This window comes from Dipodomys ordii, unplaced genomic scaffold (assembly GCF_000151885.1).
Source record: "Dipodomys ordii isolate 6190 unplaced genomic scaffold, Dord_2.0 Scaffold42, whole genome shotgun sequence".
Classification (NCBI taxonomy): Eukaryota; Metazoa; Chordata; class Mammalia; order Rodentia; family Heteromyidae; genus Dipodomys; species Dipodomys ordii.
The window spans coordinates 3,821,245-3,843,790 of NW_012267258.1; the positions used below are offsets into that span (position 1 = coordinate 3,821,245).

Consider the following 22,546-nt stretch of genomic DNA (forward strand, 5'->3'; position numbering starts at 1 on the left):
AAATACTAAGACCTATGTTCCACCTCCTAAAACTGATTTAGTCAGTCTAAAATAAGACAGGGTATTGGTATTTTTAATGGCGCCCAAGATGATTCTTTTGTGATATACACTACATTATAAACTGCTTTTCATGCTACTCTTTCTTCTTATATAGCCTGTTTATATTCTAAAAGGGGCAAATATTTTGTACATGTGGGAAAAGTATTCTGTATCTTAACTCATAATCATTCATAGAGTGGATGGCTAGTAAATTCCGCTTCCACTCCACAGAACACAATTTCACCTATCTTTTGAGTTCTAGGGAAATGACATGTACTTAATAGGATTTTTCATTTTTGAATGGTCTTCACTTTTTTTTCTTAGATCACTTTAAATTCTTAGAATATTTAAAACTAGTCTACTCTTTAGCAAGGAACATTTTTCTTCTGCAAATAACTTTCCACATGCTCATCCCTTCCTCCTTCACCATTTTTTCAAAGAAATAATTCTAGGAAATTCAAGATAGGAAAGAAAATCTATAAATTAATAGCAGGTAGCATTTACAATGTTCTAGATGACTTCTTGAGCTTTTCCTTCTCATTATCATAGCTTTCATGGATTTTAGGATTTAAACAGCCTGATGAAGAAGAAGCATAAGAAATGAGGATAGACCAGGTGCTGGTGGCTCATGTCTGTAATGTACCTAGGAAGCTGAGCTCTGAGGATCATGACTCAAAGCCAGCCCAGGTGGCAAAGTCCATCAAACTCTTATCTCCAGTGAACCAGCAAAAAAACTGGAAGTTGAGCTGTGGCTCAAGTGGTAGAGGACTAGTTTTGATCAAAAGAAGCTTAGGGACAGCGTGCAGGCCCTGAGTTTAAGTCTCAGGACTGGCACAAAAAAAGAAATGGGATGGGCGATAAACCATTTTTGACTCCTAAATTTGTTTGATTGTAAGACCTAGGAAACACTACGTAATCATCCTGAGCCAGTGTCCTCTTGGAAGAGAGCTGTCACCACTCCCGTCATAAAACTATTTTTAGGATTCAGTGATAACAGGGAAAATATCTTAACAGCATTTTGTATTTATTATTGGTTTCTTTTCCCCTTAGAACTTCAGAGCATTTGATGGTGTTAGTTTTTTACTCTGACCACAAACTTTCTCAGTTACTATTTAGAACTGCTCTAAGGATATCACAGTAGTAACTTCGGACAACCAACAAAAGTAATCTACTAGAGAAAAACCTCTACTTTTTTCCTGTTTTATCACACAAGGGAGGAAATGGTATGTGTTCTCTGTGTGTGTGTTTGTGTGTGTGTGCGCACGTGCACATGCACATACATGTGTGCTGAGAGCCACAATCTGGTGAATTGTAAGCTAATCTTAATTAGCATGAAATTTATGACACCCAGCTGAGCCCAAGGGCCCCTTACTGTTATCCCAGTTATGCAGGAGGCTAAGATTGAGAGGATCATGGTTCTAGGTGAGTTCAGGACAAAAACATTTTTAAGTTGATGAGGTTCTATCTCAACAGAAAAGGCTGGGTATAGAAGTACATATCTGGCAACCCAGCTACAATGCGAAGTATAAATAGGGGGATCACAGTCCAGGCCATCCTAGGAAAAATGTAAGACCCTATCTAAAAAAATAGCAAGAGCAAAGAGTGCAGGAAGCATGGCTCAAGCAAGGGAATACTTGCCAAGCAAGTGCAGACCCCTGAATTCAAATCCCAGTACCACACCCCCATATTCACATACCCACATACAAAAAGAAAAAAAAACCCAAACAACAATAACAAAACCGGACACCCTCTTTCAACATAGAGTGTAATCTATAGTCCCAATCTCAGTACCAATTGCATTACATGGGCACTTGAGTAATGAGGAGGATGAAACCATTGTTATGAAATAGAAGACAAATTGCAGTTGAATAAGACCTGACACCATTCCAAAAACTCATAATCCAACCAACCCACCAAAGCAAGGCCAATACTGGAAGGCTCTATTTTTCCAGGCTTCCAAAATGTATATGGCCTTCCCACAAAGGTTCTGCCCAATGACATCTAGCTTTCATCCAGGAAATAGTATAGGTAGAAAGCTGAGAAGAAAGAATACTGGGTTAAGAGGAGTAGAGTGCTGGATGGCTAGAAAAGAAGCAACCCTGGGTAATGGATGTAAAATCAAGAGATGAAACACAATTTTATGCTTAGGGAGACTGGGAACATCTCTTAGCTGCAAAGAATGCCAGAGGGATTAATACAGGATAATACTAAGGGTCAATACTGTGTTCCGGGCTATTGTGTCACTAGCCAAGAGATGCTCAAGAAAAATAATCGAATAGGTAGAGAGGATTGCACATGATGCTCACGTGGGCTGTTTTCTCCCAGGGATTCTGTCTGGGCAGGTCTGGTGCTCAGAGCTGATGGTAGGTAGTGTCACATCAGACTGGTAAAGTTAACAGGAGGACCAAAGCACAGTGACCAGTTGGTTTTTATTAGTGTAATGGTAGTTTGTCACTGTAATAAAAGTAGTAGAGGAACTAGGACTCTGTTATCACAAAGAAATAAATAAAGCTTATTTTTAGGAAAACTCTAACGGTAGTAACTGAAATCTAGCAATAGCACTTGGAGGAACGTAGCCTGTGTGACAAGTGAAGCTGGGGTAGAAGTAATGGTAAATTCTACTTAGAAGGAGATTCTACTCTTTGTCTCCTCCCCCAGTTCCTGGCCAGAGCTGATCATGATGGCAGATACAGAATAAAAGGAAACCTAATGAAAACAGCTAAAACACTGAAAAATCATGGCCTTAGATCTACCAGGCAGTGAGCTGACCATGATCAGGTAATCTGTTCCTCTCATTCCAAAGAAATCTAGACAGTTGCCTCTCCAGATCGCTTCCGAGAAATGTGCTCCAGGTGGGCGTGCTCTGAGGTGTCCAATTCGATCTCATACTTGGCTAGGATTTTGAGGATGGGCCTCAGCTTCAGCCACCACTGTTCCTTGGGGATTCGGTGACTGTAAAAGAATGAGATAGATGATTATGTGGTCTTATAATAGGATCCCACTGGATTTCTACCAAAGCCTCATGGGAAGAAGGAAGGTGGGCAAAAAAGACTGGATTTAGGTCATGGGAGTCAAATGTGAAGTGCAAAAGCCAATAGGTGTTACTCCTAAAAAAAAAGTATTGAAGGCAGTGAGCACATTGCGGAGGGGTTGGGGAGAGTAAAGTAGCAGGGAAAGGACCGCTGTCAATGGTAGATTACTCACTCAAAGTCGGTCTGGTCCTTCAGCTCAGTCACTGGTTGAAAGACCAAGGCTCTCTTACGCATCCCCAGAACACAGCCTGAGTCAGGAGAATTGGCAAAGATCCGCCCTGGAAGAAGGGATGGTCAGTGAGCTCCTATATCAGATGGCCAGCCTATACAGAAGGAGTACACCGTCTTACCCCACCTACCATTACGGTAACTCTCTTTGATTTTCCCAAACATCCAGTTCATAGCCTTAGCTCCCATCTTGGTAGCAAAATTCCTGTCAAAGGGAGTTGGGCTTCCACCCTGGAAAAAGGGCAAATCATAAAAAAGGTTAAGGAAAAAAACAGGAAAGGACTTCAGTGAAGTAGCAGAGACATCTAGCTACACAGAAAAAGAAAAAAAAAGGAAAGAACAGGCCTAGGTTTATAGGAATCCCCAAATTTAACATGAAAGGTTAAACTGAGAGGGTTCGGAGAACCAAGGTGAGCTGGCCATTTGCCAAACGTGAGAGCAATTAGTTAAAGGAGATGATTAATTCCACACTCTCCTTTTTAACTCTGCAGTTGTCAGATCCTATTTCAGTCTTATTACTACCAGGTTTGTCTTTAGCCTAGAAACTTTTGTCTGTTACTATCATAGAAGACATGTTTTCTGCACCTCAGTCTAACTCCTCTTGGTAAAACTTCAGAACAATATATCTATATATAGTTCTCTATATATGTATGTATAACACATGTAAATTTTATTATATATTATAATATACAACAGTATATTATATAATAACAGAACATGTATAATATATAAGATTATATAGCACATATGTAACACATATACAAATGCATATGTATATACACATAACAATCACACATATTTTCTCTGAACTAAAAAATAAGTTGGAAAGTGGGAAGGAAGAGAAACCAGGAAAGAGAACTTCATATTTATCCAGTAATACCCCATTTCTGTAGGAGCTGCTAAGTTCTCTCAAACTGACACTCTTGGGATTCGTTTGTAGATAAAGGTCGATGCTTCAGAGGCATCAGCTAGGACGCTGGGAACTAGTACCACCTGTGCGTGAGGCCTGCCTATATCAGGTGGGGACTGTCCATGTAGAAAGTTCTCTCCCTTGAAACCCCAGATAGTGGAGATGGAGCCCAACACCAACAAGCGTTCATAGTCATTCAACAGGTTCTTCATGAAAGGCAGTATGATATGGTAGAAAAGCTTTGAACCAAACTTATTCTAGCTTTAACCCTGAAAAAAATTATTTCCCCTCTCTGGATCTAATTGTTTTCATCTGAACCAGTAGTTCTCAACTGGAAATGACTTCCCCCTTCAGGAGACATCTGGCATTGTTTGGAGACTTTTTAAAAATTAAAATTGAAGGTAAAAGCCAGTCTGTCTTCCAGGCTATTTAGGGGCAGAGGTAGGAGGATTGAAGTTCAAGGCTGGCCTAAGAAAAAAAGCCTGAGACCATATCTAAAAGACAAACTAAAGCAAAAGGGGCTGAGTGTGTGACTCAAGTGGTAGAGCTCCAGAGGTCCAGAGTTCAAAACTCAGAACTGAATTAAACACACACACACACACACACACACACACACACACACAAACCAGCTGGGCACTGGGGGCTCACATTTGTAATCCTAGCTATTCAAGAAGTTGAGAGATCTCAATTTGAAAACCAGCTGGAGGCACACAAATCCAAGAGACTCTTCAATTAACCTCAATTAACCAGCAAAAAGCCAGAAATAGAGGTATGGCTCAAATGGTAGAGTGTTATCTTTGATCAAAAAAGCTAAGTAACAGCATGAGGCCCTGAGTTCAGTACTAGCACAAAACAAACTAAAAAACCCAAACCAAAAAAAAAAAATCAACGTTGAGGTGAGGGGAAGTGCTACTGGCTTCTAGTAAGCAGAGTCCAGAGATACTGCTAAGTCACCCTGCAATACATGGAACTGTTGCTCACAGCAAATAACTATCTATTCCCAAATGGTAATGATGTCAAAGTTAAGGAGCTCTGCCATTTTCAGGATAAAAGGTATTTTGAGTCCATGATTCCAGCTTGCTCCATGGTGGCACTAAGCCTGAACAGATTGAAGAAGGCCAGTGGGAGCCTCCATGGCTGTTGTTGGTAATAGTTGTTGGTTATTGTTTTTCCCCACCTGCTGCATGTGGCCAAGCACATTCTTCCTGCTGTCGAAGATGCCCTTCCCCTCCTCAGAGTACAGGTTGAAAATGAAGTCAGTGGTGTAGTTCTCATTGCACTTCTCATTCCTGCCAGGTAGAGACCAAAAGCTCATGACTCTTGACCCATCCTCCCTTCTACCTTTGGAGACACTCTTCTTCATTTGCTACTTTCTCCCGAGGCTCAGGGGACATAGGCAGCCTCCCTCCCTTTGTAGCTACAGATTCCTCAGGTGTCCCAACCTCCAATCCATTTCATGGCTTAAGACAAAGCCTAACTTAATACACTTAGGGACAAACCATGAATGAAGTACCTTAACACCAAGCCCCTTTTCACAGTTGTTTTCATCTTTTGCACCAGATGTTCAACATTTGCCTGAAAATGAAACAGGAAATCCTAAGCTTAAAGGTTGGGCAAACACATTCATTTCTCTTCTTCCATACTAAGAGAGGTGGGGGAGCTTGGCTCTGGTAGTTCACAACTGCAATCCTAGCTACTCAGGAAGTTGAGATCTGAGCACTGTGGGAAAGTCTCTGAAACTCTCACCTCCACTTAACTACCAAAGAGCTCAAAGTGGAACTGTGGTTCAAGTGGTAGCAAACCAGCCTTGAGTGAAAAAGCCAAGTGGCAGCATGCAGGCCTTAAGTTTAAGCCCTAGTACTGACACCAAAAAACAGAGGTAAGCAGGTACAGATGAAAGTTGCTTGCAATCTCAAGCTTGAGCTTTCCCTAAGTTCTTTAAAGAAATACAGTGTAAGCCAGGTGCCAGTGGTTCCACACCTGTAATCCTTTTTCTTTTTTTCTCTTTTTGTCAGTCGTGGGGCTTGAACTCTGGGGCCTGGGCACCATCCCTCAGCTCTTCATCTCAAGGCTAGCACTCTACCACCTGAGCCACAGCGCTACTTCCGGTTTTCTGGTGGTTTATTGGAGGTAAGAGTCTCATGGTCTTTCCTGCCCGAGCTGGCTTTGAACCATGATCCTCAGATCTCAGCCTCCTGAGTAGCTAGTATTACAGGCGTGATCTAACAGCGTCCAGCCACACCCGTAATCCTAACTACTATTCTAGCTGAGATCTAAGATCACAGATTGAAGCCAGTCCAGGCAAGAAAGTCTGTGAGACTTTTACCTTCAGTTAACCACCAGAAAGCCAGATATGAGCTATGGCTCAAGCATAAAGATAGCACCCAGGCCCAGAGTTCAAGCTCCACTACCTGCATACACACCACACAAAAGTATAGTGGAGACTGGAATTTACATAAAGGCCTGAGATGAAACTTGCAGAGATAAAAGAGGGATCATTAGAGCTAAGGGCAGGAGCCATCAGGTATCAGCCTTCATCTCTCTCTGCCCATGAGTTTCTGGTTCCCTTTGCCTCAGAAGGCTGAATCTGCTCACAAACTCAGTTTTTTAAGTGAGCTGATGGCATGAAAAGCAGTGATTAATTGGGAGAGAGTATGTTCTTTCATTTGAGCTTTGAGTTGGATGTGAAAAGGCAGACTCCCACCTCCGGCTTTTTGGAAAGGGCTGGCTAGGAACCTAGACTGGGGAGTTCCCTTCTCCTGTGGCTAAACCTCTATCCTGTAGCTCTCTTCTTTTCCAGTGAAGAACATGGGAAAGTAAAGATTTGTATAATCTCTCAGTGAAATTTGAGTCAGAGACCTACCACAGAAGTAAAGATGTCTCCCTTGAAACTGGAGTTAAAGCAACAAGAGAGAATCTAGAAGTGGAAAATTCACTCACTTAAGCAGTTAAGTCATTTGCTCACTGAGGAGTTTAGTAAAGTTATTTTTTTAGGCTCTCTAAACCCTTATTGCCTCCAATATAGAGATTTTTTTTCCCGCATGTCTGTTGTGAAGATAAAATGAGAAACTGCTCATAAAGGGCATGGCAGAAATCATCAAAGTATTCCAACAATACAGTCATATCTAAGAGAGTATACTGAACAATGCCTGTCAGGAGCCCTCCTAGTCTTTAAAGGGCTCCATGGGCCAATCTTTACTTCCCAGAACTCTAGTCACTGTGGGGACAGTTAGGGGGACACACTGGAACAAGGAAGAGATATTCAGTATGTTCAGGTGGCCATCTACCTGCAGATCTCGAATAGTGAAGGGCTCCTCAAAAATGTAGGCAGCATCAGCCCCAGCTGCCAGTCCAGCCATAGTGGCCAGATAGCCACAGTAGCCGCCCATAGTCTCGATGATAAACACCCGACGTTTGGTGCCAGCTGCAGACTGCTTGATGCGGTCACATGTCTGCGAAGTCAGAAAGAGAGGGTCAAGGGTCTGATTGTGATTCTTGGCCCTACTTTGGCTCTTGACATTAACTTAACTCTATGGCTATATCTTCCCAGGCCAGCAGGGCCTCTAGACCTCTTCAGATTTTTGCATTCAGGTAGGTTCATTCTCCAACTACACACAGAGCTTCTCTTCTAGAAAGGAAGCTGTGTCTGTCATTAATGGTGGGCTCTCACTGTTGCTCAGAGTAGGGCAATTAGGCTGTATGACCTCAGGAGAAAATATGGTAACTGATGCATCTGTAGATGGGGAGAATGAATACCATTAAAATCTGTGTAATGCTCCCTGTCTGTAATCCTATAATCCTAATTACTTGGGAGGCTGAGATCTGAAGGTTACAGTTTGAAGCCACTTAAGGAAGTAAAAAACTTTTGAGATTCTTGTCTGTAATTAACCAGCAAAAGGCTGGAAGTGGAGCTGTTGCTCAAGTTCTTAGAGTGCCAGCTTGACTGAAAAAGTTCAGGGACAGCACCAAAGCCTTGAATTCAAGCCTCAAGACCAACTCTCTCTCTCTCTCTCTCTCTCTCTCACACACACACACACACATACACACACACACACATTCATCTAATAAAAAGGACTAATCAGGAATCTAAGAGTTTCCTGAGCAGTTGAAAAAACAGAAAAAGGCTTTGGGGTTAATTCAATCAGACAGACCAGCATTTTAAAAAAATGAATGAAGCTTTGCCAGGTACTGTTAGCTCATGTCTGTAATCCTAGCTACTGTAGAGGTGATTGAGGATTCTGGTTCAAAGCCAGCCCAGGAGCTGGGTGCTGATGGCTCACACCTATAATCCTAGCTACTCAGGAGGCTGAGATTTGAGGATCATGGTTCAAAGCCAGCTTGTGCAAGAAAGTCCTGGTGAGATGCTCATCTCCAATTAACCACTCAAAATCCAGAAGTGGAGCTGTGGCTCAGTGGCAGAGTGCCAGCCTTGAGTGAAGAAGCTAAGGAACTCCATTCAGACCTTGAGTTCAAGCCCCAGTTCTGGCATGCACACACACATACACCCACATATGCGAGTGCACACACACATACACACACAAAAGTCTATATAGATGCCTGACTTTTAAGAAATATTTTTCAATTATTGCTTCCTGTATACTACCAAAGAATATGGTCCCTGGTCACTTTCCAGGACCAGGATCTGCCCAGGGATTATAATCCTAGCGAAAAGGGATGGGAAGCAATGGTGGACTCTCACCGTGCAGATGGTATTGAGTGCCGTGTCAGCCCCAATGCTGAAATCTGAGCCAGGAACGTTGTTGGAGACGGTGGCGGGAATGACCACAAATGGGATGCAGAGCTCATCAAACAGCTTCCTGCCCTCCATAAGCTCCAGGCCCCCTGTGTATGCCTAAGAAGGACAGAGTGGCAGGACCTGGCATAGGAAGAGGGAGTGTGGGTGCGAGCGAGGAAGAAATGGTGGAGATACTCACCTCAAAGCCTCCAATGATGACAAGGCCTTGAATGTTGAACTTAGTTATGTTGGCACTGATCTGTTCCAAGTTCTTCTTGGGTAGAGTCCTGGCAAGGAGCCGGAAATGAAAATTTGAGGAAGAAACAGCAAAATTAAAGAAGTGAAATGTTAGACACAGACACAGACACACAGACACACAGACACACACACACATGTGTTTTTAGAGCCATGACTGGGGTTTGTATGGAGAGTCAGGACACTTTCCCTTAGCTTTTTCTCTCAAGTTTGATGCTCTACCACTTGAGGTAACCCTTCTACTTCTGGAGTGTTGCTGGTTAACTGGAGATAAAGAGTTTCATGGACTTTTCTGCCTGGGCTAGCTTTGAGTCTCAATCCTTAGACTTCAGCCTCTTGAGTAGTTAGGATTACAGGTGCGAGCCAACCAGTGCTCAGTTTGTTTATAATTTCTTGACTTGTGTCCCCTACTCTCTCTCACACTCTCACCCCATATTTGGACTATAAATAACATGTGGTGGGTGAGTCTATACTCCTACAAGCCATTATGAGCTTGAGGCTAGGATCCAGATCACAGGAGTGGTAGAAGCAGACCCTCACTTAATGGACTAATGCCCACATTCAAGGGATAGCATGAAGAGATGAAGAGAAGGAATTTCTTCTATAATGCCCCTTACCTTTTAGTGCCAAGTTTGGAACCACCTTGGCCAGTCCATCCCCCAACATAGCTCCAGCCAGCTTCCTCGATCTGAAAGGAAAAAAGCCACACAGTTCTGCGTTGCGGCTGAAGCACCAGGAAGCCTGTGTGGGACTGATGCCACCTCTTGACCTCTGACTCCATCCCAAGATCCCCTTGGTCAGAAGAGGAACACTACTAGATCTTGGCTTTTACTTACTTATTACTTTTGTTGCTCATAAAAAGCATGATGCACCTACTTAAGCCAGGCAAGTATGCTGAGCTTTAGGATGGAGAATCAAATGAGAGGATGTTGGTAAAAAATAATTCCAGTGGTTCCTGCCTATTCCTACTGGGCTAAAATTAAATATTTATATCTTCTTGAACTTCTGGACAGGAGAAGGGTGGTAGTTTTGAGACAAGGAGGCAAGGACAACAGATCTGACACCTCTGCTACACTCATCTTCCCTAAGATTGCCCATTAGCTCCTTTGAGTCCACATACCTGACCCTTGGCCAGGCCCTCAAAGCCATCGTGTACAACCAGCACTCGGTTGCCCTGGATAAGGCCAATCCTCACAGTGGAGCGAACAGCAGCATTCATGCCTGCGGCTGGGGCCCCCACATTCATCACGGCCACTGTGTGCAAACCACCCTGTACAGGAGAAAGCAGGGGAGGAAAGGACAGCCATCCCCACAGGGGTAGGGGCGGGAGAGTCAGCAAGAGAGGCAAAACTGTGAGCCCCTCCTGTGGGATCTCTGGAATCAAGACATCTGCCTGTGACTATACCCGTATTTCCTCATCCTATAGAAACAAAATTCATTTTCACAGATAATGAATAAAGCCACTGTTGTAAATCCCAGATACTATCATGCTATATAATAGCCTTCCAGAGCAGTATTCCCCCAAATTCTTGGGCTGCATGCAATACAAACTCTCTGGGGAACTTGTTTAATAGCATATGCCTGACCCCTGCCATAGATCTGAGTACCCTCTGAGGGAAAGAGAAAGGAATCTAAGTTTAATAAGCAACTCTGAGCTTGGTATCAGTGGCTCATGCCTTTAATCCTAGCTATACAGGAGGTTGAGATCTAAGGATCATGGATTGCAACCAGCCCAGGCATAAAAATGTCCATGAGATTTTGATCTCTAATTAACAACCAAAAAAAAAAAAAAAAAGGCAGAAGTAGATCTGTGGCTCCATTGGTAGAATGTTAGCCTTGAACAGAAAAGCTCAGGAAAAGTGTCCAGGCCCTAAGTTCAGGCCTTAAGTTCAAGCCCCAGGACCAGTATGTAAATATATAAATAAATAAACAACCCATATAATTCTATAAATAGTAAATATAGAGAGCCACTACTCCAATAGAAAGAGTAGATGTGATTATTACCAAAGAAAAGCTCTCAGAATGTATGTGATAAGGCCTGTAAAGGCAACTTTTTTTTTTAATTTAGCAAGTATTTACCAAGTGTTGTTTATATCCTAGGCATTGTTCTAAAAACCTGGGACACATGACTTCATGGGACTTACATTCTACCAAGAAAAGCTAGACAATACATTGCAAATACCACACACAAATATATTATTTAAGACATTAAGTGGTCAAAGTAAATAGTATAGGAGGGTAAGGAAGCATCAGAGGTAGGGAGTGGGATGATGTAGGATGAGGCAGCTTACATATCAAAGGAAGTGGTCAGGGTAAGCCTTAATGAGATGAGAGAAAATACAGCAGACCCAGTAGATACTGCAGGTTTAGCTCCTGGCCATTGCAATAAAATGATTATCATCATCATAATAAAAACTCTATTCTTTGCATGCTATCTTGCTAGTCTTGAGTGGGTATGAGTTTTGAGTTAAAAATACTCAGGAACCACCAAAAACACAAGGCTGATATCTGGAGTGGCTAAGAGAAAGTCAACATAGTTGAGTCATAGACTCAGCACTGAAGATTACAATAGGGACAAAGAAATTGGCAAGGCGTAACACTTAATAAAGAGAGACTGGGGAAGGGAGAGGATCGAGGAAGGTGGGCAAATCACCAGTACCTTAGAGACTGGGGGTCTGACGTGAGCTAGAAGCTTGTACACCTCCCAGTTGTTCATAAAGCTCCTGTAAACAGTATAAAGAGTCAGGGGTGTCTTCAGGCCATTCCTTATGGCCACTAGTCCTGAGGGTTCTGACAGGAAGTTTAGTCTCAGAGTGAAGTTTCCCAGGGTTCACCCATTCATCCAACACTTTCTGAGCACTCTTCTCCCGGGCCCTGTGCTTAGCACAAGAGATAGCCCTGTGGCTAGAGAAACTCTGGATCTAGCTGAGGTCCACAACTAGAAATAACTGTGTATAAAAGGTTCATCCCAAAGAGAGCATCCTTGAGATGAACTAAACTTTCTGATCATTTCACAATTAACTTTCTTGGGGAAGAAATAGTTGCAGAGACAATAAAGCAGCTCATATATGAGCTATGAAAATCATATGGCTTCCTTCTGGCTTCTAAGTTCTATCGCTAGCAAGTTTCAGGAAATTTCCTCACCGGCCTCTTAGCTTCATGGCTTCATCAAATCTCTTCTCATCCATGGCCTTGGTTACATCTTTGGTCTGCGGGAGAAGCACAGCAACAATTTTTTACCGTCTCCATCCATAGTCAGATGGCTCATCTCTGGATTTAGGACTGGATCCTGTCCCACCCTGCATCCCATCTTTTTCCCCTAAAACTTTCATGTAAGTGTATTTGTTTCTCTGTTATTTTCTGAGCAGTGAACAGCAACAGAAAAGGGCTAAATCAACAGTCTATTTATTAGAATTCTGGGCAGAGTAAAAGAATGCTCACAGATGGAAGAGAGCATCTTCACACCTATGTCCACTCATAGCCAGGTCCCCAGCCTCCAAATAACTGAGTCAATGGAAAGGTCTTAAAGGTAACCCAGAAGAGGCAGTGATCTCTACAATTTGCTGCTTGACTATAGATTTCTGTTCTATGAGTAAGAGCTTTTGAAAATTTGGAGACACAGTTTTAAGCACATTTGGTAAGTTGTTAGGACTTCAGAGTCTTAGAGAAAAGCAGACCTCAATATGGAAGCATTCAGCCCCAACAATCAGGCCTGACATCCTAGCTGCCAGCTAGAATGTTTGTAGAATCAGAAAAGTTATTCTTCCAAAGCAAATGCCACCATTTTGTGAACACTCAGCATCAGATCCTTACATCTTCTCTCCAGTCCTTTAAATAACCCTTATGGTGAGTGTTAGTAACCCCATGTTGGTTTAGAGAAACAGACCCAAGATGGGTATCATGTGGACACAAAAACTACCCAGGCATAACTGAATAATGTTCCCGTTTTTAACACAATTAGGGGTGATACTGTATTTCTCTGCCAATAAAGACATAGTAAGAGAGTTAGAGGTTGGATATTATGAGATTATTGGGTCTCACTACTAGAAAGGACGTAGAATTTCCTATCTTCTTTAGGAATGCTTTGTAGCTGAAGAAACAGGCTTAGTAGCGAGGTTACAGCTCCTACACTACAGGGATTGCATCCCACTGTGTTCTTTCCCCCAGGTGTCTCTTCCTATGCCATCCTGCCTATAGAAGTTGGTATCGTATCAGGCCCCATCAACTCCTAGGCTGGGCATGAAACTGTTGAGAAGGGGACTGGGGCCAGTACTTACCACCTGGACACACTCCATGAGGGGGAGGCGCACAGCCTGGTTTCCAGAGAGGCTCACCACACAGGCTGGAGTGTCTGGGGTCCCTTCCAAAAGGGCCATCACTGCTTCCACACCCATCCTGCTGCCCTGCAGGAGCCCAGGGAGTGGAAACAATGGAGATCAGGCCTGAATATCAGCTTATAAAGCCAAGAAACACAAAGTCTTCCCAAATTAGAGCTGAGAGCCATATTTAAGGATTGTACCCAAGAACCTACTGGGCTTTACCTCCCCACCCAGATTTCAGCTGAAGTTTAATGACTCTATCCTCTTGTCATCAAAACCTTAGGATTCTTGTTGACTCCAGAGAAACATGTCCACTACAAGGATCAATAAGACTGCTGAGACTTAAGAGTATTTCCTTCTTAGGACTAGAAACATAGCTGAAGTGATAACCTCCCAGCAAGTGCAAGGTTCTGAGTTCAAATCCAGTACCATCAAAATGAAAAAGAGACCAATCCCTTCTTAATAATAAAACAAGGAAGTAGATTGCCTCTCTTTCTATTAAAATGGGATAAGAGGAGGGGCTAGGAATGTGGCTTAGAGGCAGAGGGCTTGCCTAGCATTTATGAAGCACTGGGTTTGATTCCTCAGTACCACATACACAGAAAAAGCCAGAAGTGGTGCTGTGGCTCAAGTGGTAGATGCTAGCCTAAAGCAAAAGAAGCTCAGGGACAGTGCCCAAGCCCTGAGTTCAAGCCCCACAACTGGCAAAAAAAAAAAAAAAATGGGATAAGAGGAATCAAACTGTTTATGATTAGATCTCAATCATTTTCTTGATGTTAAGAGAGCTAGGATATCAGTCCTCAGTATTAGGGAAGCCCATTTCTGCAAGAGAAGACAACTCCCAAGTGAATGGGAATGGGTAAAGGCCATTACAGTCTACAGGTGAGTGGCAAGACAGCATGATCAATGATGTAAGCCTTGCCCTGGGATAGCAGGGTTAGTGGGTTCAAAGGTTTGAGAGCCACTGAGCTCCGTGACTTACCAGGATCCGGTCAAAGGCTGATGGTGTCCCACCCCGCTGTACATGCCCCAAAACTGTGACCCGGGTGTCATATCCCAGACGCTTCACCACCAGCTGAAAGGAGCAAGAAAAGAACACACAGACTCAAGGGAAGGAAAGAAGGAGAAGCTGAGGCAAACCACACATGGCCCAGCCTTTTATCTTGCAATGGTGGACAATGGGGGACAGGGACCTACAGCTGTACGGAATCATCAGGAAGAAATATATTGTCAGAAGACTCAGAAACTATGAAGGGAACAGGCTAGGGCAGTGACAATGTTAAGGCCTCTCTAGTGTGGCTCACTCTAAATTTTTTAAAAATTATCTTTCAGTAGTTGTACAAAGGAATTGCCATTCAACAAAGCAGTTTATGCTATTTGATCAACAATACCCCTTTCAACCTTCTCACCCATCCATACTAACATTCTTGATGTCTTCTGAGGTGATTGGTTTCCCATTCTTGTCGATTGCACCCTCAGCCACAATGATGATGTTGAGACGGGAGCCGCGGGTCCTTGTCTGGTCAAGAAAACAAGGGAATGTGGTCAGTGGAATAGGGTGAGGATGAGAAATCATGACGGAACGTCATCAGTGGAACAGGATTGTAGGATGAGGGATTTTTTTTTTAAGGGGCAACATAAAGTGCCAGTACCTCAGTGAGCCGGCGACAAAGATGTTCCTCCCAGTCATCATCTGGTGGACATTCAGGAATAAAAACCCAGTCGGCCCCACAGGAGAGAGAGGTGACAAGGGCCAGGTATCTGAGAGGAGAATCAGAAATATACTCCACAAAGAGTCTCACCATACCCAGAAACATCTCCAAGTCCCCATAGCTGGTGAAATGCATGGTCATCTGACATTTCATTCTTGTAAATGGGCATGTTTTCCATGATGAGATGTTTTCCATAAAGAACACTTAGGATTCATGTTCACCTGCTCCAGAGGCTTCCCTACTTAGAGAATGTCCATCCTTTTACACTGTTTGGATGCCTAAGTGTGTACCCACAAGTAGATGCAGGTCAGTAAGGAAGGTGGAAAAGAGGCTGGGAACGGAAGTGACACAGCCTGGAATGTGTACACCTCCAGGTCTGAAAGTATGAGGAACCTCTGTGGGCATTCTGGGAAGAAGAAAGGACCATTTCAGTGTCTATGTAATAAATAAACGGGTCAGGTCAGGGATCTTACCCACAATGGCGACCCATCACTTCTAACACGAATGTCCTCTGGTGGCTGCAAGAGAGAGATAGAAAGCTTTACATGGTCCTCTTGTCCCCATAACCAGGTTCTATCTGCTGACAACATCTAGACAACCCCTGGGAAATGTATTTATGCGGCTAGTCCCTTGACAGGTTTCCTTAGAAACCAAGAAGACCTAGAGAAAATCCTATCCACTAGTTTTCTTTCTAGGACTGAGAAATCACAGTAGTTAAGAGGTGGTAGTATGGAGGCTCCATTTCCTAAAAGGATGGGTCACACGAGGGATGGGGGGAGGAGGGGAGGGCTACCAAGCACTGGTAGCTCACACCTGTAATCCTAGCTTATCAGGGAGCTAAGATCTGTGGATCCTGGTTTGGAGCCAGACAGGGCAGGAAAGTCTATGACTCATATCTAAACACTTAAAAGTGGTTGGGAAGTGAGTTGGGCACCAGTGGCTCTCACCTGTAATCCTAGCTACTCAGGAAGCTGAGATCTGAGGATCATAGTTTGAAGTCAGCCCAGGCAGAAAAGCCTAGGAGACCCTGATTGCCAACTAGCCACCAAAAGAAGCTGGAAATGGAGGTATGGTTCAAGTGGTAGAATGCTAGCCTTGAGTGAAAAAGGGACAGAACCCAGGCCTGAGTGCAAGCTCTAGGACTGGCACACACGCACATGCATGCATGCACGCGCACACACATGTGCATGCACACACACAGCTGAAACTGGTGGTATAGCACAAATGGTCGAGCACCAACTTTCAGTGGAAAAAGCCAAGGAGAGTGAGAGGCCCTGAATCAGTACGGGCACAAAAAATAATAATACAAGAGGCAAAAGGAGAAAGTAAAAGAATGTGAATAGGGGACTACACTGAAGGTAATCATGAAGATTAACCTGGGATAAACAGTTACCTGTCTTCCCATCCTCTCATGCGGCCTCTCCCTAACTCATATGTGCTTATTTCTGAACAGTGGTCTCATACACTGATAGTCTCTGTATGACACAGCTGGAAAGAATGTGGGTTTGGACTCCCTGGATCTGGCTCAGTCTGATCATTAATCATTCAGGAGACCACAGGTACTCAGGACCGAAGTAATATGATTAGACAATGGGTGGAGAGCAATGGCAAAAGACAAATCTTACAGCATTTTTTGGGGGGGGGTCTGGTCGTGGGGCCTGAACTCTGGGCCTGAACGCTGTCCCTCAGCTCTTCAGCTCAAGGCTAGTGCTCTATCACTTGAGCCACAGCACCACTTCTGGCTTTCTTCTTTTTGCTTATGTGGTGCTGAGGAATCGAACCCAGGGCCTCGAGCATGCAAGGCAAGTGCTCCACCACTGAGCCACCTTCCCAGCCCCTCTTACAGCATTTTGGAAACAGTGCAGTTTCATGGTCTAGGGGTAATCCAGTTAGCAAAACTGTGCTAGCCCAAGAAAACGGATCATCATCACTCTAGCTCTAATGTTTAAGTTTTCAGTAGAGCTTCTTCTGTCCTACCTGCTACCCTCCTCCACTGCCACCCTCCAAAGCCCCTTACCTCTGAGCAGTGGTGGTGATGGCATCTACAATCTCTACAATCCGATGCAGAGCAGAGTCGGTGCCAATGGTCATATCAGTGCCACAGAAGTCATTGTCAATTGAGCCAACCAGACCCACGATGTTCAGGAAGCTGGACTTGGAAGCTTCCTCAGCTGTGATCTTACCTACAATGAGAAGCAAACCAAAAGCCACTGAGTGAGGATGCCAATGCAGCACATTACTAGAAAGAAAAGAAAGGCAGCCATTGTAAGCAACAGCAGAGAAAGGAGGACAAGCCCTGCTTATTTGTGTCTGGATAACCTTGTTTACCAATGGGAGGTAAGGAATATACACACATACACACACTCATACAAACAAGGAATACTGATATAAATAACGTCTCACCAGATTTCTGAAGGTCATTCAACAAGTCACTCCACTCAGAACGGAAAGTGTCAGCGCCCGTGAGGCTGCCGTCACCCCCGATGACACACAGATTGGTGATCCCACGTTTCACCAGGTTGTGAGCGGCTCGGAGTCGTCCTTCTCGTTCCCGGAAGTCCTTGCACCGGGCACTTCCAATCACCGTGCCTCCCTGGAGGAAAAAGTAGAAATCGACTCCTCAGGAGACACAACCAAATGTGGTCTACACGTGCTAAGCTTTCCACCCCCATTCCAACACTGTAATGAAGTGACAGAACCACGTGATTCCACAGGAAGTTCCTGGATCTGCCTAGGTTTCTTGCGTCTTCCAAAGGAAAGAGACATAATGCTGGCTTGGGACCAGCAGGGGCCATTCTTATGTTCTACTAAATATCCTGCAAGACTAGTAAACTCAATCATTTCATTGAAGATATTTTCAAATAGCACTGGGGCTTGAATTCAAGGCCTCAAGTGTATGGAGTAGGCAATCTGCCACTTGAGCCCTGGGCCCTTGTGCCTTTGATGCTTTCCAGATAGGGTCTCACAGTTTTTCCCAGACTGATGTCAGATCACAATTCTCCCCTCTTCACCTCTTGAGTAACCTATCATGCCTGCCTCATTGAAGATTTTATTATCAAAGTGACAATTTTCAAAGAGAGTATGGGAACGCACGGTGTTAGCTTCTAGAACTATCTCCATGTTTCACATTTTAGAAGGAAGTAGCAATAACCAGTCTCTGGAATTTTCCCTAGTGGCCTGACATTATTGGATTGTATCCAAACTATCATTAGGAATTCATCACAATGTGATCATATCTTTTCCTCTCTAATACACTGAGATTTCTAACTAAGACTACCAGGCACTGCCCATTTGTTCCCCTTAGCTCCTACAGATCTACAATGCTAAGAGTAGGAGACACAATGCCCAAGTATTCATAGGAAAACAAAAACAAAAAAACAGTTCTGCGGGTAGAAACCTTAACTTCCCAGAAACTTATAAATAGCCCACAGGAGATGAGGAGAGTTAAGGTGTTCACAAATCAAGTAAGCTCCAAATCACTCATGACTTGGGGGTATGATGTAAATTGCTTGTATAGAGACTTCACAAGACATTGTACATTAACAAATTTCTTCCCATGGGTTTTTAGGGGATCTTGATGAAGAATGGGGATAATAATGATACTAATGTATTTTGTAAGTTTTTCAGTATTATCAGGAAATGGTTCCTACTAAGTTAGCCCATGGTAGATACATATTAAATAGAGCTTAGAACAACATGGAATACTAAGCATAAAGATGGGGATATCAAAAATCAATATATTGTTAGCATTTTGGTAAAGATTCTGGCTTCGTTTCTTCTTCCCTTGATCTGGTTTTATGTCATCTCAAATCCATTCTATGAGGACAGACAAGGCTTCTGGCCTTGGTCCTCTAGTAAGGTTATTTTCAGGGCCAGACCTTCCCCGTGACCCCACAGTGAGACTTGTTTATCATATGCCAGTTCCAAAAGTCTTGCCTATGACCTTTCCATAAAGTTCAAACTGTCCTGTGACTATCCTCCCACCCCAACTCCCGCAGACCAGGGTGATGTTTTCAAGCACACAGTAAAGGGCAAATGTAAACTCTTCTCTTAACACAGAATCTCTCCACATCAAAGCACATGGCAGGGAATGTGTAAGACCACGAGTCTAAGTCAGAATGGGAGGAGATGGTGAGACAACAAATATAGTTCAGGAGTATTCTGGAACATACCAGCTGAAGCATCATGGACACGCTCTCCCAGGTTGCTTCCCTGATGTGCTCACCACCATCCACCAGGCCTTGGTAACCCTGTGGGGAACATTACACTTATTTAGCTTCCATTAGGCTCCCCTAAATTCCCAGGACTAGCACAGGATCTCTGGAATGAGGGTCTCTTAGAATCAAGTCACCTCTTCCCACTAGTGATTCATGGATGCTCTTATTTATTTATTTATTTATTTATTTATTTATTTATTGTCAGTTGTGGGGCTTGAACTCAGGACCTGGGTGCTATACCTGAACTTTTTCACTTAAGGCTAGCACTCTATCATTTTGAGCCACAGCTCTACTTCTGGCTTTCTAGTGGTTAACTGCAAGTAAGAGTCTCATGGACTTTCCTGCCCAGGCTGGCTTTGAACTGCAATCCTGAGATCACAGCCTCCTGAGTAGCTAGTATTACAGGTGTGAACCACAGCGCCCAGTTGAGAATATTATATTTACCCCGTACAAAGAAGAAGTATCAACTTTTGCAATTCCTTGTTCTAGTTTCTTTAGACATTAGAATATCCTTCTTAATATTTAACTTTAATAATTCTTACTCATTTCATTCCCTCCAATCTGCCTTCCAGGAGACCTAGATAACAGGTGGTTTTGACAACAATAATCAGGAAGGAAAAGGGCATATTGGGCAGAGGGAAGGAAAAATGTGACATAATGAAATTATAAAATTTGAGACAAGAAGACATTTTATAGAAAGAAAGGTGGGGAAAACAAACATAAGAGGAACTGAGAGAAGGGAACCAAGGAGAGTTAGAACCTCACGAATTTAGGCAAAAAACTCAGAAAGACAATGAGATTTGTCTTTCTTGGGGTTCTACCCCAAGATATATACCAAATTTGCTATAAAGACTGTTCCTACTGGGCAACAGTGGCTCATGTCTATAATCCTAGCTACTCAGGAGGCTGAGATCTGAGGATCACAGTTCAAAGGCAGCCCAGGTAAGAAAGTCCCTGAGACTCTTATCTCCAATTAACCTCCAGAAAACCAGAAGTGGCACTGTAACTCAAAGTGGTAGAGCACTAGCTTTGAGCAAAAATGCTCAAGAATAATACCTAGGACCTGAGTTCAAGCCTCATGACTGACCAAAAAAAAAAAAAAAAGACTGTCCTTTTGAGTTTCTCTCGGTGTCTAGGAGATGGAAGGAAGGCAGAGAGTTCCTTCTTCCTTTAAATTGAATAGGTAGCACGGGGACTGGTTTACAGAAATCTGGGTCTTGGTAGCATTATTGGAACCAAGAGTGGGAAGGAGTGATTCCTGGACACAGAGACTCAAGGGAAAGCAAATACAGCAATGCCACTAGGAGGTAAAGAAGAGAAAGTGGGAAGGGAGTGGGAGGCAGATTAACAGAACAGAGAAAGAATGGTAGGGTGCAAAATGGAGAACCAACCTCATGGACAAAGAAGACACGGGCACCAGTAAAGATACCAACTCGAACTACAGCCCGGACAGCTGCATTCATACCTACATAGGGAAGAAGGCAGGAAACAGTTACTAGTAAGAAGGGCAGGCTGGAATCCACGTAATTGACATCTGGCTAAAGATGGGAATCAGTCATTTTGCTAGGGTTTTCCCTTTTCACTCAAGTCTTCTGGTCTCCCTGCTCCCAGTCACTGCATTCACTGTTAATGGGGCTCCAGATGCCTCATTATTTCCATTTCCCCAAACCATGACTTTCCCATGACCTTTCCTTGCTGGCACACTAATATAAGCAAGCATTAATAAGCAAGCAGTTTTTGGAATGTATATTGTTTAGGTTTGACACTGTTGAGAACTTGTCAAATACCAAGTCACTTAATGCCATCCACCCCTTGACTTGCTTCCATTTTAGATTTGGAAACTAATACTCTGAAGGGTCAGGTTATAGTACTTGTACCCTTAGAAAGTTCTGATTTGAATCCAAGTCCTAAAATACCTATGATCCCATTGTTAACCACTGTACTCCATCCTACCAATCTCCATAGATTTATCTTTGCTTTCTTCCCTGTATCTAGACATCCAGCTTTAGGAGTTTTTTTTTTTTTTTTTTTTTTCAGCCATGGGGCTTGAACTCTGGGCCTGGGCACTGTCCCTCAGCTCTTCAGCTCAAGGCGAGCACTCTACCACTTGAGCTACAGCGCCACTTCCGCTTTTCTGGTGGTTTATTGGAGATAGGAGTCTCACGGTCTTTCTTGCCCGGGCTGGCTTTGAACCGCGATCCTCAGATCTCAGCCTCCTGAGTAGCTAGGATTACAGGCATGAGCCACCAGCGCCCGGCAAGCTTTAGGAGTTTTTTGTTTGTTTTTGTTTTGTTTTTTTTGAAAAGATATGACTTTCTGTGGTTCAGTGACCTAATGCACTCAACTTGCTCTATTACCAGATGGTGAATTTTCCCAACCCAAGCACATGTGCATACACACATGTGTACATGACATACACACAGACAGACAGATTTTTGGGGTCATTTGGGTTGGCCTACATTCCGATGTATGCCTCACAGTTGTGATTCTCCAGCTTCTACAGGCTGTGACCAAGAGTGCAGAAAAATCAATGGGGAGCTTATTCTCTCAGGGCCTTCTCCTGGCATGCACTCAGCCTGTGAATGGAAAGTTGCTGACCTTCTTCAGCAGCCTTGCATATTAAGATATATACAGAGAACTTCCAAATGTGCTTTTAATTATTCTCTCTGCTTCCATTGGGAGGAAAAAAAATTAGGACTGAAACAGAGAGCAGAGAGTTTCCCTTTCTTTATAGCCAAGTATCATCCTTTTTCAAGTAGCTGCTAAATCAAGAACTCTTCTAGAAGCACCTGGAGCAGCCAACCTGTTCCAACACATAACATGCTCCCTATGTATGTTCTAGATTAATAACAATGCTACTGATGTTGCATTAAGCACAACTTTCTGGGTAGGAGAGAGGGAGACATTCCTGTTCTGTGCTATAATATATGGAGGGGCTCATGATGACAATTAAGTATCTTATAGACAGGCTGGATCAACTTCTAATGAATTGTTTCACATACTCTCTCTCAGCTATCCCAGTATATATTTTTGTTTCAATCCAAAATCTATTCACATAGTGCTTAAGCCTTACCTAGAGAAAAACCACATACTAGCAAG

At 43.4% G+C, this 22,546-nt stretch overlaps 1 protein-coding gene across 1 annotated transcript in view; it reads right to left on the reverse strand.

Annotated features, from left to right (window-relative positions):
• Positions 1-2,449: 2,449 nt before the first annotated feature.
• Positions 2,450-22,546, reverse strand: part of Pfkm (phosphofructokinase, muscle) — a 31,151-nt gene continuing 11,054 nt past the window's right edge. The window contains exons 3-23 of the mRNA XM_013018817.1: positions 20,839-20,912; positions 19,403-19,480; positions 17,634-17,823; positions 17,248-17,413; positions 15,704-15,748; positions 15,171-15,279; positions 14,942-15,037; positions 14,501-14,593; positions 13,477-13,602; positions 12,344-12,408; positions 11,859-11,922; positions 10,320-10,469; positions 9,817-9,887; positions 9,144-9,231; positions 8,909-9,061; positions 7,497-7,661; positions 5,723-5,784; positions 5,387-5,498; positions 3,431-3,530; positions 3,244-3,349; positions 2,450-2,991 (exon numbers count right to left, since the gene is read on the reverse strand). Coding sequence (XP_012874271.1) covers positions 2,847-2,991; positions 3,244-3,349; positions 3,431-3,530; positions 5,387-5,498; positions 5,723-5,784; positions 7,497-7,661; positions 8,909-9,061; positions 9,144-9,231; positions 9,817-9,887; positions 10,320-10,469; positions 11,859-11,922; positions 12,344-12,408; positions 13,477-13,602; positions 14,501-14,593; positions 14,942-15,037; positions 15,171-15,279; positions 15,704-15,748; positions 17,248-17,413; positions 17,634-17,823; positions 19,403-19,480; positions 20,839-20,912 — 2,258 coding nt within the window. The 3' untranslated portion in view covers positions 2,450-2,846. The remainder of the gene's footprint in view (positions 2,992-3,243; positions 3,350-3,430; positions 3,531-5,386; positions 5,499-5,722; positions 5,785-7,496; positions 7,662-8,908; positions 9,062-9,143; positions 9,232-9,816; positions 9,888-10,319; positions 10,470-11,858; positions 11,923-12,343; positions 12,409-13,476; positions 13,603-14,500; positions 14,594-14,941; positions 15,038-15,170; positions 15,280-15,703; positions 15,749-17,247; positions 17,414-17,633; positions 17,824-19,402; positions 19,481-20,838; positions 20,913-22,546) is intronic.